The sequence below is a fragment of the Mesoplodon mirus genome (assembly GCF_964341445.2).
Source record: "Mesoplodon mirus genome assembly, chromosome: 1".
In the NCBI taxonomy this organism is placed as follows: Eukaryota; Metazoa; Chordata; class Mammalia; order Artiodactyla; family Ziphiidae; genus Mesoplodon; species Mesoplodon mirus.
In genome coordinates this window covers 808,910-822,894 of record NC_138976.1, presented here as the reverse complement: position 1 = coordinate 822,894, position 13,985 = coordinate 808,910, and the positions used below count along the sequence as shown (strand labels likewise).

Here is a 13,985-nt window from a genome sequence, read left to right as displayed (position 1 = left end):
TCACGCATTCTGATGGAGCCCCCCCGCCCCGGGCCCCAGCAGCAGCCCTGGGGCTCTCAGCCCAGCACTTGGGCGCCAGACCCTCGTGCCAGGCAGAGAGCGGGGGGGACCCGAGGGCTTCTTTCAAAGGCCAGAGGGGTGAGGCTGGAGCTGGAGGTCCCTCAGGAGGGCGGCCCAGGACGGCCCATCTCCCAGACAGCCCACCCCTGGTGAGCTCCTGCCCAAGCCACGAGAGTGACGGGGGGCCTCTGTCAGCCACGGTGGCCCAGAGACACCACGTGCCAGGACTCGCGGCCTGGAGCCCGAACACGGGTGTGCAGCTCCCCGCCGGCTCCTGGGGGCCGGGCTCTGCCAGGCTCTGTCGGAGGCTGGTCTGGAGGGAGAACCTGACCGCATGCCCGCGAAGCCCACAGAGCCAGCAGGACAGGGAAGGAGGAAGAACCGTCTGCTTTACTCTCATCCTGGGGGCTGGGCGGGGTGTGGGCCGGGGGCGGGTCCTGGCGACGGCTCAGCCGCAGCTCTTGGGCAGGCGGTAGACGCCAGCGGAGTAGACAAGCTGCTGGTCGCGCACCTTCCTCTGCAGGAAGCCCTGGAGCTCCTGCAGGTCGATCTCGGCCAGCGCGGGGCCGGTGACCACGAACATGCGCAGCATGCTGTAGATGCGCTCCAACGACAGGCTCTCCAGGTTGGTCAGCATGGCCTGGATGTACGTCCAGAAGAGCTAGGGGCACAGCGGCCGGGGGGCCGGCGGTCAGGCCACGCCGGGCTGCGCCCTCGCCCGCCCTCGCCTGGCCCGGGCCCCGGCGTACCAGCAGCTCCTCCTCCTTCTGGTCGGCCTGCGAGGCCAGGCCCGAGTCGCTCTCGTCGTCACTGTCCACGAGCACCATGCTGTCCCGGTCCTGGGGCCGCTCCTCCTCCACCACCGAGAAGGTGCCGGCCGGCTCCTCCCGCAGCACGCCCTGCTGCAGCCACACCGACATGCGCCGCCGCAGCAGTGCCACGGGCATCTTCACCGCCTTGCTCAGCTCCTCCAGGGTCCAGCTGGCTGTGGGCGGGGCAGCCACGCACATGGCATGCTGGGCGGGGCTGTGCCCCCTCAGCTCGTCGGCAGGACCCTCACGGCACAGCCAGGCCCCAGCGGGGGGGGCGGGGCGGCGGGGGGAAGGGCCTGCTGCCCGTGCGGCTCTGGGCCGCCTGGGTCCCGCCCACCCTCCGCCCACCCTCCACCGGACACAGGACGGTGCCCTCCCGGGAGGCGCGGCCAGAGCAGGGCGGCTGGGGGCTCACCTTGGTCCTGGAAGTACAGCAGGACCACTGCCTGCACAGGGGTCACCGCCACGGACAGGGTACGGTCAGCCAGCTCCACATCCATGGTCACCAGGCCCAAGGTGTGCTTCCAGCTGAGCGTCCGCATGGCCTGGGGAGGGCTGGGATCAGCACAGGCCGCCCAGCGGGTCCGGCTGGACACGGCTTTGCTACCTGGGACCAGGTGAGGAAGGGCTCCCTGACCTGCCCCCACCCGGGCGGGCAGCGACGGGACCAGCACATGGCTGGACTCCAGTCCCCTCCCCCTCAACCGGCACCCCTAACAGCGAGGGCCCCTGTGCCTGAGAGAAACGTCCACGTCCTGGCCCCAGGACCTCAGAAAGTGACCTGACTTGGAAACTAGGCCTTTGCGGATGTCATTGGGGAAGAAGAGGTCGTGCTGGAGTACCGCGAACCCAAATCTAACTCAATCAGTGTCCTCACGGGAGGGCAGACGGTGTGCGAGGCTGGAGAGACACAGGCCCCCCCGGAGGCTGGAAGAGGCAGGAAGGACTCACCGTGGCCTCCAGAAGGCCCTCACCTCCATCTCACACCCTGGCCTCCAGAGCTAAGAGAAGCTCCTGTTTTAGCACCTGGTGTGCGGTACTTTGTTACAGCCACCACGGGACGTCGATACAGACTTCAGCCGGAGGGGAAGGTGCTGCTGCAGCAAACACCTTTTTAGAACACGTGGACGTGGCTGTGGTGTTGGGGGATGGGGAGGGCCGGGAAAGTCTTGAGCTGCATGCTCATAAACTCCTGGGTTGCCCTGGAGAGGCTATTGGTAGAAACACAGACAGGAAAGCCCATTCCAGGGAGGCCTTTTGAAGCAAGGAACACATCACCGGAGATGGGAGGAAAGGCGACCCGTCACGCGGCGACAGAGACGTGCTCTGCTGGGTGGAAAGCAGAACTCGCGAGGGAGGAACCTGGACGTTAGGTTGAGATTTCCAAGCCAAGTATGGAAGGTGCAGCCTGCTTTCTCCTCACCGCTTGGAGTGAATTGAGAGGGAAAACCGAGGAAGGGCCCGGTGAGCAGAAGGGAGCCGGCAGCGCTCGGTGGTTTGCACATCTTGCCGTGTGCTCTGCAGACAGAGCCGGTGTGGCCCTAGAGGTGACCTGTGTCAAGGTGGCACCAACCAGCAGTGCCCAGGAGCCAGGACAGAGAGGGTCCAGTAGAGGCACGAGAGCCCCCAGGCCCATGGACTGGACGTCGAGAACTGCACGGAGGCCAAGGTCCCTGAGAATTTAATAGCAGTGGGAACGATGCCAGCCTGGGTGGAAAGGGAGGGACGGCCAAAGGGAGAGCATGACTCAGGGCAGGGCCGTGCGGCAGAGGCCTGGCCTGGCAGGGTGGGGCTGCCCCCGAGGGCAGAGAAGACTGGCATCCAGCCAAATGGAGTGGAATTTCCTCCAGTGGATCTCAGACTTGCTTAGGGCCTGGGAACCCTCCCTTCCTTCCAGTATCTCCCTTTTGGAGGGCAGGTGTCTGCCCAACGCCTGTCCCACCACTGGACTTCGGAAGCAGAGATATTTATTCATAGGTTTACAGCTGAAGGAGAATCGTGCCCCAGCTCTCACCCCGACCTGACTTAGAGATCTGGGACTTTGAGTTGGTGCCGGAATGGTTAAGACTGTGGGGACGTTGGACGTGGCTAAATGTATCTTGCACGTGAGAAGAACGTGAATTTGGGGGGCCAGAGAGTAGACTCTCACAGGTTGAACTGTGACCTCCACAGATGACGTTAAGGTCCTCACTCCCAGTGCCTCAGGATGTAACCCTATTTGCCAGTCGGGTCACTACAGATGCAGCTAGTTAAGGTGAGGTCACACTGGCGTGGGGGACCCTTAATTCAGTATGACTGATGTCCCCATAAGAAGAGGGGAATCTGGACACAGGGACACCGGGAGAGACCGTGGGGCACGATGCAGGGGTCAGAGTGACGCCTCTACAAGCCAACAACATCTGGAGCCCCAGCAGCTGAAAGAGGCAAGAGGATCCTCCCCTGGAGCCTTTGGAAGGAGCGCGGCCCTGCCCACACCTTGGCTTTGAACTTCTGGCTGCCAGAACGGAGACAATAAATTTCCGGTGCATCGGTGGCCCGTGTCTGGGGTACTTTGTTAGGGCCGGCCCGGGGGACACTGGTCACTCTGGGCTAAGCGCTGCTCTGAGCCCAGCTCTGAAGAGGGGCGCAGCTAACCTCTCTACAGCTGGCAGCTGGCCAAGCTCATAACCACGCACTCTGGCTCCAAGGCCATGACCTTTACAACCACTCCAGCCTGCAGCAGGCACATGCGAGGCCCAGCAGCAGATGGCACAGGCATGGCCACCCCCACGTGTCCAGCGCAGTCCTCGGGCCAGGAGCCCGGCTGGCGGGAGGCAGAGGCACCGTGGCCACAGGCCTAACCTCTTGGCACAGACCGGGGGCCTGCCCGGCCGGCTCCAGCGCCATCACGCTGGGTACATGGGCCTGAGATGGAGGACATGCCTGAGCCCCGCCCAGGCGCCGGGGGGAACTCCGGAGGAAGCCGGCAGGGCCTCTCCAGGCAGGCGAGCTGCGGCGCAGAGGCCAGCAGGGCAGCCAGAGCGGCAGGGGAGGGTGCCGAGTACACGGGCGGGCCACGTGGATGTCCTCAACCGGGGGGGTTGCGGGGCAGCGCTGAGGCCCCACAGAGCAAGCGCCACCCACCACGCCGGGGCAGGAAGGGGCCCGGCCCGGCCCCACCTGCCACCCTCCTGGGGCTCTGTCCTGAGGGCTCCCACCTCCAGGGGTGTCCCAGGTCCCTCCAAGGCTCAGGGTCTGCACCCTGGACACCTGCGGCCCTGTCCTCTGCTGGGGTGCCTGACGTCTCCTCCGGCCGGTGGCCTCTCAGGCCCCACACCCCACTCATCAGACTGAACGCCCCAGAACCCACTTCCCCACCTGTCCCCTGAAACCTGGGACAGGTGCCCCAAACTCCCTCCTCTCTCCCAACACGGCTCCTCTGAACCATCACCTGAGAGAAGGGTCCTCCGTGCCACGGACCCTTGCCCACGCCAGGCTCCACCTGCCCACACCTCTCACCTGGACCCCCAACGCCAGGACTGGAGGGGACGAGCGATAAACTCTGCCAATCGGCCACTCCTGGCCCCCGGCCTCCTGACCAGCCCACACCCCCCCTTCTCCTTGCCGAGCCCTGTGGCCCCAGGGACCTGACAGCAGACAGCATGGTCTGGGTCCCCAAGTGCCCTGGCACTCCAGAAAGCAGCTTCCAGGGAAACAAGCCAGGGAGGGGCAGGATGGCGGAGGATCACGGAGATCAAACACCTCAAAAGCAACCTGGAGACGCCCTGGAGACGCCCATGGAGGAGACAGAGCTCCCGACCCCCGCTGGGGCGGCCACTGCAGCCCCTGGTTCTGAGGCCAAGAGGGTGGACGGTGGAAGAGGCAGCCCAGGGGCACGCCCACTCCCAGCGCCTTGGGGGCACAGGAGGGCGTGCAGAGAGTGTGCACACCTGCACAGACAGGCTCCCAGGAGGGGAGGGGAGGGTGCTGAGCGCAGGGCGCAGACACCGAGGGACTCGTCCGAGGTGCCAGGTGCCTGGCGGCGCGGCCATACCTTCAGCTTCTCGTACTTCCGGCAGTAGACGTCCAGGGCCTCCCTGATGTCCTCGGGGACCTCCAGCTTCTCGTCCTTGAAGGGCGGCCAGAACTCGCTGGACAGGATGACAGCGTAGACCCCGAACGGCGGCTGCTGCTCCGCGGGGCGCTTCTCGTCGTCCTCGCGGATGTTGGCGTTGATGCGGCGCGAGTCTGCCATGTCCTGCGGGGGAGGCGGGGTCTCCTGAAGGTCCGGGACCGGCAGGGGCGGGGCCAGGCGGGGGCGGGGAGCCCCAGGCACCTACCTTGAGCATGACCTCGCAGAAGTGCATCGGGGCCTCGCCAAAGCGCAGCTTCAGCAGCTCCACGTTGCGGATCTCCCTGGAAGGACACACCTCTGAGGGCTGCGGTGTGCCCCCACCCCAAGTGGCACCTGCAGAGCGACACTGCCCCCCATCCCCCCTCCCTGGAGCAGGGACACCCCCAGCCCAGGAGGAGAGGCGGGAGCCCTGTGCCCACTCCACCCCAGGAGGGCCGGAAGCCCTGGGACCTACCACCCCAGGCTCCTTGGCTGCCCCCAGGCCCCCCGCACCCCGGGGGGCAGAGGCCAAGCACAGGTCAGTCCCCGCCCAGCCTCGGGGACCCAGCACGTTCCCGATGCGCACCAGTGCTAACAGAGAGCAGCCCTGCAAGTGAAGGCCACGCCTCCCCGGGGACCCGGAGCACCTCACAGGCCTCACCGCTCGGGGCTGAAACTGAACTGGTGCAGCAGGCGGTCGGCCAGCAGCGAGCGGTACTCGTTGATGAAGAGGTCCTTGCTGCCATAGATGCTGACCAGCAGGCTGATGATGTCTGAGGAGCGCCGCTTAGAGCTGGACTTCCCTGCGTGGCACGGGCACCACCGGCACCTCTCAGACACGGAGGCGGCACAGATGGTGCCAGGCGGCTCCTGCCCGGCCAAGCCCATGAGGTGGGGATGCCGAAAACCCACTCCTTCTCCAGCTGAAGCAGCAGAAGCAGGTGGGGCAGGCAGGGCACCCTCCCACGGGTCTGGACGGGGATGCCACCCAAGCCAGGTGAAGAACCCTAGGGAACCAGGCGGGGTTACACTCTGACCATGGATCCCCTCGAGCTCCAGAGCCCACATGGCAACAAACTGGAGACCAGAGCACCTGCCCGACTGGACCACCCCCCGAAATCCAGAGCCTGGCAGCAGGGCCGGCGGGCGCTGACCTGGATCCGCGTCCACAGGGTCGGGGACCCAGTCCTCTGGCTCGCCGGAGTCATCCTCGCTGTCCTGGCCAGTCTCCAGGCTTGCCGGGTCCGTCTTGGACAGCTCAACAGCCAAGTCCCCCGTCCCATCCGAGTCCCCGGTCAGCCCTGCCACGATCTGCCGCACCGTGTCCTCCCGCGTCCTGCCAGGCACGAGCCCCTCACCGCCTGTCCCACCTGAACACGGGACCCCACCTGACCCCTGCAGCCAGGGCTGTCCGTCACGTGCTAAAGGCAAGCCCGTGAGACTCCCTCCCCCGCCCGGCCCCCCCTAAAACTAAATCATTTCCTAAGAGTAGGAACCGAGATGACGAGACAGACCCAAGGCCGGGCCATGCGTGGCCAGGACGCAGCAGGCCTGAGTCAGGGCAGCTCCGGACGCTGCCCGGCCCCACGCCCGAGCCTCCACTGTGCCCTTAGGGGCTTCTGGGTGGCGGTGCGTGGCACCTGCTCAAACACATTCCCCAGCAGACAGCCTGAGAGGCTCTGCCCCTCGTGGTGGAAGACCAGCAAGACAAGGCCCCCCCCTTCCCGTCAGCCCTGGGGCCAGGCTGGCACGAGGCAAAGCTGAGCAGGGGCTCCTGTCTGTGCTGGTGTGGGCCTCCCGGCCTGCACACGGGCCTGGTGACCCTGGGCTACAGGCATGGGAACCAGCACTGGCAGAAGGAAGGAGCCCAGCCTGAGCCGCCCAGCCCAGGAGGAGAGATGGAGCATCCCTGGCTCCCCAAGGACAACAGCCCTCTGTCTCCAGCAAGATCCACGGGGAGTGCAGCTGCACGAGTGGGGCTGGGGGCTCCGAGCAGCTTCCCGGAGTTGGCCCCGGGCGCTCACCTCAGGTAGCGGCGAATGGGCTCACAGGCCACCTCCAGGACAACCATGGACGGATCCAGCACACGCAACGCCTTGATGGCGGAGATGTACAGGGTGATGATGTCACACGTATTCACGCCTGCGGCCGGGGTGGGGGAGCTCCATCACGGAAGGGCCCAGGCAGCACAGGGACGCGGAGGCAGCCACCCTGGCCAGGTGACCTGCAGGTCCCACCTCACCCCCAGGAGACCTGCGTGATCTGCAGGGAGCTGTCCCCTCCCCTACCCCTGCACTCACTTGCTTTCTCCCCTTGCCAAGTGGTGTCTGTTCTAAAGGAACCGGGCACTGCCCCTGCCCCCGAAGGACCACACAAAACTGCCTCCTAACCCACTCCCTCCACAGGCCCCAGGCCTGCGCTTCCAGATCCGGGCCCTGAGGGTGAATGGCGGGTGGGCGGCACCTGGGTGGAGGAGTCGCGTCTCCAGGGCAGCCTTGAGGGACACAAGAAGCTGCGGCCTCTGGTCGGTCCTCTCCAGGCAGTACTTGAGGTCTTCCACGGCTGGCCGGGAGTCCGGGAAGTCTGCAGGGAGAGGCTGGTCCTGGCACGTGCACATGTGGCGAGCACCCACTGTGCGCGGAGGGCCCGGCTCTGCTCGAGACACCGCGGTCCCAGATGTGCCCGCCGCCCCACCCTCAATGAGCTGAAGGGCAGAGGCACAGGAGAACGGCTCCCTGGCAGGCGGGGCCGACCTCGGATGATGCTGAAGAGCTCCTCGATGCGCAGGCTAGCGTAGATGCGATAGAAGAACCTCTGCACGTGGCAGCGCCACCGGCGCAGGGTGCTCCCAGCCTCTGGGGACGCAGGCCTGCTGGGGCCGTCCTGCAGGAACACCTTGCCCAGCCAGCCGACCACCCTCTCAATCCACTGTCGGGAGAACACAAGTGTGGGGCTCTGGGGGCCAAGCCCAGAACAGAGACGAGGAGAAGCCACACAGCTACCTGCCCCTCTGGCTGGGCCCTGGGAGCCCCCAAGGCCACCTACTCTGAAGACCAGGAGCACATTAAAATCAGCAGGACGAGGAGCCCAAAGGAGGCCTCCCAGGGCCTCCATCAACACACACCCAGGCCCCTTCCACACACACCAGCACCCGTGCTCATCCCCAGCCGACAGTGGCTCTGACACAGGGCGCTACGTCGGAGCGGATGGACACACCCTGGGAGTCCCATGCACAACGAGACGCCCCCACGCACAACCCACAGGACCTAGCAGGAACACCTCTGAGCCCGTGCACGTTAAACCTACAGGACACCCTACCACACGGACCCGAGCACGTACATGTCTTCCCACGGCCGCCCAGCCACCGGAAAGACCACCCGGACGATGTGCCGCCTAGGGACGGCACAGTTGCCGGCCAGACCTCCAGCTTCACCCCCGCCCCCCCTCCCGTGTCAAGGACATTTGCTTTGAACACCACCCCTCACCCCCACAGCTTACCTGAATCCTCAGGAGACAGACAGCAGGAGCAGTGGAGGGGAGCAGCTGGGAAGTGGGAGCGGGCTGAGGCCCCCCGTGGTTGGGTGCAGCTCTTCCTCAACTCTGTGCAGCCCAGAGCAGATCCCAGACCATGTCCCAACAGCATGGATGCCCCCGAGGCCCCCCCACTGGGATACCCCAGACTTTGGCATGGCCTCCAGCCCCGTGACCCTGCGCAGACCTCACTAAGCACGTCACAGGCTCTTCCTTGCTATCACCAGGATGGGCCCGGAATGATTGGCCTCCACCCAGCACCAAGACGACTTCCATCACCAGCAACATCCTGATGCACCCGGCTCTCCACGCTCTGGCCATTTCTAAGACCGAGGTGTCAGTTTTGCCAGAAACCTCTAATCCACAAGGACAGAGCCCGCGGGGGGTCCTCACCTTGTGGAACTCACGCAGGAAGGAGCGCTCATACTCGCCCCGACAGCGGTCCTCCATCCTCTCCCGGGTCACTTGGTGCAGGGTGGTGGTCACAGCCTCGGCACTGACCCGCTCCAGCAGACTAAGCCTGTGTCTGGAGAAGAGCCCTGCCCGTGGAGAACGCAGAGCACACGCACACGCGCCCAACCCCACCCCAGCACGTGCCTCCCACAGCTCTCCCGTCGGGGGCACAACTGCACCAGAGGCTTCGAGGAAAAGCTGCTGTGAGGACAAGCACTGGCCAGTGACTGCCCGCCCTCCCCAGCTGGCCTCTCTGCCCAGGCCGGGACACTAGCCTTCCCCACGTGATCAGCATGTCTGGCTACTGGGGCCAAGGCTCATCTCCCAGAAATGGCCCTGAGACAATGGCTAAGTACGTCACTACCCTGGCCCCACAAACACAGATGCAGCTGTCTGTGCCCTTTGGTGCAGATGCCGATCTGCGAGGACAAAGGCTCCTGAGAGAACGAAGCTTCTGTGGATCAGGCCACACCCTCAGTCCAGCTAAGAAACTGACAGCTGCGGTGCTGCCACTTCACTCAAAGGGACAAAATCATCCTAAGTGGCCACACAGAGTGGAGGGACCACACGGCAAGACCTGGCTCTAACAGCAAGATCTTTCCCTCCTCGAGAGGCCAGAGGGCAATCAGTTTTCCCACCACGTTGGTCTAACTTCTGACTCTAACTTCTAGAAAGAAAAAAGAACAGTCACACCTTTTGCAACCATAGGATAAACAACATTCCTCTCCTGAGAGCCTACAAACAGCACAGCAAAATTCTGCACAGCCCAAGAGATTCAGAATCACGTGAAATCTTAGCATAAGCAAAGTGTGAAGCCCTAAGCTAGGGCGAGTGACAGATGCGCCTGTGTCCAGGGCGAAAGGTATAAACTCACGACACACGGATCCTGGGGACCCTCTCTTTGGCTACCAGGACAGGTGGCAGAGACCCCCAGCCAGCTCAGCAGCTCTCTGCAGGGGCCAGCTGGACCCAGAGGGGCAAGCAGGAGCCAGGAGGAACAGGGGCACGGCCACGCCGGCACAAGTACTCACAGGACTTGGCTGAGCTGGTGGAACTGCTCCAGCGCCTGGCGGCACCAGCACTGCTGCTTGTCACTGCCACATCCGGCACAGAGTGGGCTCTGCAGAAGGCGGTAGTACCGGCGGCGGGCGTATCTGCTGTCCAATTCCCCCTCCAGTTCGGGGTCGGTTCCTCCTTCTCCTTTTCTCTTACTCTGCATGTAAACTCTCAAAAAGCGCCCATAGAGGCGCTGGATCATCTCCTGAAAAGTTCTGGGAGTGGAAAAGAACAAGACACCCCGCAACGTGGTATGAACCTTTTCCCGAAGCCCCTGAGCACCGGTGCCCATAAGCAAGCCCAGGCGAGTCCATTTCTCCAGGAGCTCTAGACTACGCAGGTAGGGATCCAGGCGGCTCTCCAGGAGCCCGAAAGCATCGAGGAGCAGCAGAAGGCACTGGGGCTCGTCTGCACAGTTCTCACGTTGGGAGACGGCATTCCAGAACTCGAGGGATATGTTAGCCTGCAGGTCGTTCTGCAGCACCTCTGCGAACCACTCCTCCAGGACCGAGTGCAGACCGTGGCCCCTGAGAACCTCCACCGCCGCCCGGAGCTCCTCCTCTTTTGGAGGGACCGCACCGCTGGTCCGGGAGGATGCCTGGAGTACAGAAAACTTTAAGAAGAGAACACAGCGCAGAGGTGGAAAAAGCAATGACAAATAGACATAAACAGGAAAGGGATAAAGCACAGGGGAGGCTACGGAAACCCCGCTGCCCTTCGTCGCACGGATGCAGGGCCCACGCTTAGGGACAGGCTGTGGAACAAGAAAGGACTCCGGGGGAAACAAGCTGGACAGAAGCGGGCGGAGGGATCCGTGTGAACCCGAGAGTGGACGCGCAGGGCCCCGGGAATCCCGCACGGGCCCGCCGCCCTCTTCTCGGGCCTCACCAGTCCCAGAGCGGCCGGCGGCACCAGTCCGGTGCTCACGGTATTCCAGGCCACCAGCAGCTCTTGGGCAGGTCCGGGGTCATTGTGCGCCGCCGCTTCCGCCGCCGCCATCTGCTCCCACCAGCTCCTAGAGCCGCCGGCGCGGCGCGCGGCGATGACGCAAACGAGAGGCGCGCGGCGGTGACGTGCGCCGTGGACTCGCTGTCTGTAAGCAGTGCGCAGGCGCGGGCCCGGATGCGGTAACGGCGGTTGCAGCGGCCGGGACCCCGGGCGGCGACCATGACCCAGCAGGGCGCGGCGCTGCAGAACTACAACAACGAGCTGGTCAAGTGTGAGCGGCCGAGCGGTGGGGCCCGCCGGACAGGCTGGGAGGGCGTGGGTCTCGCCGGCCTGCGTCCCGGGCAGTAGCTGGCCCGCAGCGCGCAGCCGAGCATGTTGTAAGGTCCGTGCGCGGCTTTCCGGGCCGGGGCGGCGCGGACGCCGTGCGGACCTGCCCAGCGCACAGCCGCGGTGTGGCCCGCCCCGAGAGCTAGGTATCTGTGGAGTGAGCAAAGGACGATGGGCTTGAGTACGTACGGCCTCCCGGCCTCGCGCCTCGAGCCTCGCGCGGTGCTTTCCTTAACTCTGAGACTCCTCGGACGCAGGACATTGGCCTGGCTCGGGCGAAAGGAGGCCCATCCAGCACCCGGGTCCTCCACTATCCACTAGCCTTCTCTCCTCCAGAGCAGGGGGCTCCAGAGCTGGAGGGGCGGTGCTCTCCTTCCTGCCCCGGGCCCACCGCGCCTGTCTCTCTCGGCCCACCCTAGGCATCGAGGAGCTGTGTCAGAAGCGGGAAGAGTTGTGCCGGCAGATCCAGCAGGAAGAGGAGGAGAAGCAGCGGCTGCAGAATGAGGTGAGGCAGCTGACGGAGAAGCTGGCTCGAGTCAACGAGAACCTGGCTCGCAAGATAGCCTCTCGGAATGAGTTCGATCGGACCATCGCGGAGACGGAGGCTGCCTACCTCAAGGTGGGGCTCCGGGGCCCGCGTGCTGGGCCGAGCCCGTCAAGGGTTCGTGTCACCCCCGTGGTGACAGTACGGCGTTCAGAGTGACCTGGGTCCTGTTGTTGGCACCATACTCATCACCGCGTAGCGGGTTCCGGACTGTGAGCCGCACAGCAGCAGCAGTAGGAGCCAGAGCTGACCTCCGCCTGGCTTCCCAGGGTGTGAGAAAGGGGCTCTGGGCCAGACTCAGAGGGGAGAAGGACCCTGGCCCAGGAGTGGGGCTGGGCTGCGGGAGCTTTCCAGCATGAGGAGCAGTGCTAACCGGCTGGTGTCTCTGTTCGCAGATCCTGGAGAGCTCGCAGACTCTGCTAAGTGTCCTGAAGAGGGAAGCGGGGAACCTGACCAAGGCCGCAGCCCCCGAGCAGAGGAGCAGCGGAGGCAAGGACAGCTGATGAGGCCACAGGCGGAGGGCCTGCCTCCACTGCGCCCCCTCGACGGCTCAGCCCCCGGCAAGTCTGTCTTCAAAGCATCTTTGTCCTTCACGGCAGCAGCTTTTTCTTCTCGTTGTCTTGGGTGCCAAGACAGGCAACTGCCAACCTTCACTGGCTCTGGGTGACAGGAAAGACCTGAGCGTAGCCCACCAGGTGGGGATCCTGGCTCTGAGCTCACACAGGCGCTAGGGAGGGCAGCTCTACTCAGGGTCCCACTGAGGCCTCCACACCAGCCTGGGGCTGCGGGGGAGGCCCGCTTCTGGTCTCAGCACCTTGGGAGTCCTGTCACCCCTCCCTCAGCCCGCAGGTGCCCAGGCAAGTGGGGGAGGGGCTGGGGCCCTCCTTCACCTCAGAGCTTGCCTGGGGCCTGTGACTGTCAATAAAGATTGTCTTTGTAAAGATCCACGTCAGCTTGCCGCCTGTGTCAGGAGTGTGGGGCTGCCGGGCCCGCCTAGAGTCAAAATACGAATCCTTGCCCAGTTGTAATACGGCTCCTCCGTGAAGGGATGGCTTTCCCTGTGACCGGCCTTGCATTCAGAGCTAAGGGTGCCCCTAAGCATTTCATGTGACCCCCGTCACCCACCTCTCCCATCAGGGCCACTGGTCCTGGTTTCTAGCATAAGGCCTGGCCCAAGGAGACGCTCTTCCTGCGCTCAGGTCCCCTGGGAATGGCTGCACCCCAGCTCAGTGATTCCAGATTCTGCCGGACAGCAGCACCCCTGCTCCCACTCTCTGGTCACAAGCCAGTCTCCCATGCAGCCCAGGGCCCTGCCTTCCATCCCAAGTCCTCCATGGGTCCATCTGCCTTGGCCTGTCAGCCCCCGTGGGGTCCCTGCAATTGCTGTCCGTGGGGGATAGGGGGGTTGGGAAGCATGTGTTGGTTGAGAAGGTCTGCAGAAACTTGGGCCCACCATTCCCAAGAAAACGCCTCCCTCCCTCCCAAGCCTGGCCAGGTGGCATTTCCCGTGGGCTTGATGCTCCAAGAGGAAAAGACGCGCATCTGATGCCAGGATTGTGAACGGCCTGTCTCGGCACAGGCGGTCAGCCCAGCCGGGAACCACTCCCTAGTGGGCAGCTCTGTCTTCTGTCACCTTTCCAGATCCATCAGACCTCCCTGCTGACATTAGCCCAGGGGAGTGGTCTGCCTGCCACAGCCTTCTTGCAGGCCCCTGTGGGTCAGGGAACCTTCCAATCCAAACAGGAGGCAAGATCCCTGAGGCTCTGGCCCTTCCGGGAAACCACTCTGGACCCGCCAGCTGCAGCAACCCCCCAGGCCCACAGAGAGTTCCAGACCCCAGAGAGCTTACCTGGCGTCCCACCTCCCACCATAGCTCCCACTGAGCCGCTTCTGGGAGGCAAGGGGAGCCCCAGAGACTGAGGGTGCTCACAGGGTAGGCACAGGGAAGTCCCTCTCCCAGCCAAGGAGGTGGCTGGGAGGAGAAGCAGGGCAACTAGGGCCACAGGGGTGGGGAAAGAGCCTGGGGCACCAGGGCTGTGCAGTGTGGGGTGTCACCCGGGACTGTCTCCCCCGGGCACGGAAACCCAAGCTGGCCTGCATCACACCCTGGGTGGGTGGCCGCCTCCCAGCTGCCAGTGCCTCAGCGGACCTGAGCCCCGCT

At 64.5% G+C, this 13,985-nt stretch overlaps 2 protein-coding genes across 4 annotated transcripts; one reads left to right on the top strand and one right to left on the bottom strand.

The window, feature by feature from the left end:
* Window positions 1-106: 106 nt before the first annotated feature.
* ANAPC2 (anaphase promoting complex subunit 2) lies at window positions 107-11,060 on the bottom strand. 2 transcript variants are annotated; one of them, XM_082619141.1, is made up of 13 exons: window positions 10,894-11,060; window positions 9,981-10,603; window positions 8,890-9,022; window positions 7,719-7,893; window positions 7,429-7,548; window positions 6,990-7,107; window positions 6,120-6,301; window positions 5,648-5,768; window positions 5,192-5,267; window positions 4,906-5,109; window positions 1,288-1,417; window positions 810-1,045; window positions 107-721 (listed from the first exon to the last, which is right to left on the bottom strand). In XM_082619141.1, exons 1-13 carry the CDS (start codon window positions 11,002-11,004, stop codon window positions 509-511), a joined length of 2,442 nt encoding a protein of 813 aa, XP_082475267.1. In that variant the 5' UTR covers window positions 11,005-11,060; the 3' UTR covers window positions 107-508. The 2 variants fall into 2 exon arrangements, with proteins under 2 accessions (XP_082475267.1, XP_082475266.1); XM_082619140.1 differs by having other exon boundaries at window positions 114-721; window positions 5,627-5,768; window positions 10,894-11,059.
* Window positions 11,061-11,098: 38 nt separating this feature from the next.
* On the top strand, window positions 11,099-12,767 carry SSNA1 (SS nuclear autoantigen 1). Of its 2 annotated transcripts, none has more exons than XM_082619164.1 (3): window positions 11,099-11,239; window positions 11,700-11,899; window positions 12,220-12,767. In XM_082619164.1, the coding sequence occupies exons 1-3, from the start codon at window positions 11,173-11,175 to the stop codon at window positions 12,325-12,327; spliced, it is 375 nt and encodes a 124-aa protein (XP_082475290.1). In that variant the 5' UTR covers window positions 11,099-11,172; the 3' UTR covers window positions 12,328-12,767. The 2 variants fall into 2 exon arrangements, with proteins under 2 accessions (XP_082475290.1, XP_082475291.1); XM_082619165.1 differs by having other exon boundaries at window positions 11,100-11,224.
* Window positions 12,768-13,985: the final 1,218 nt, after the last annotated feature.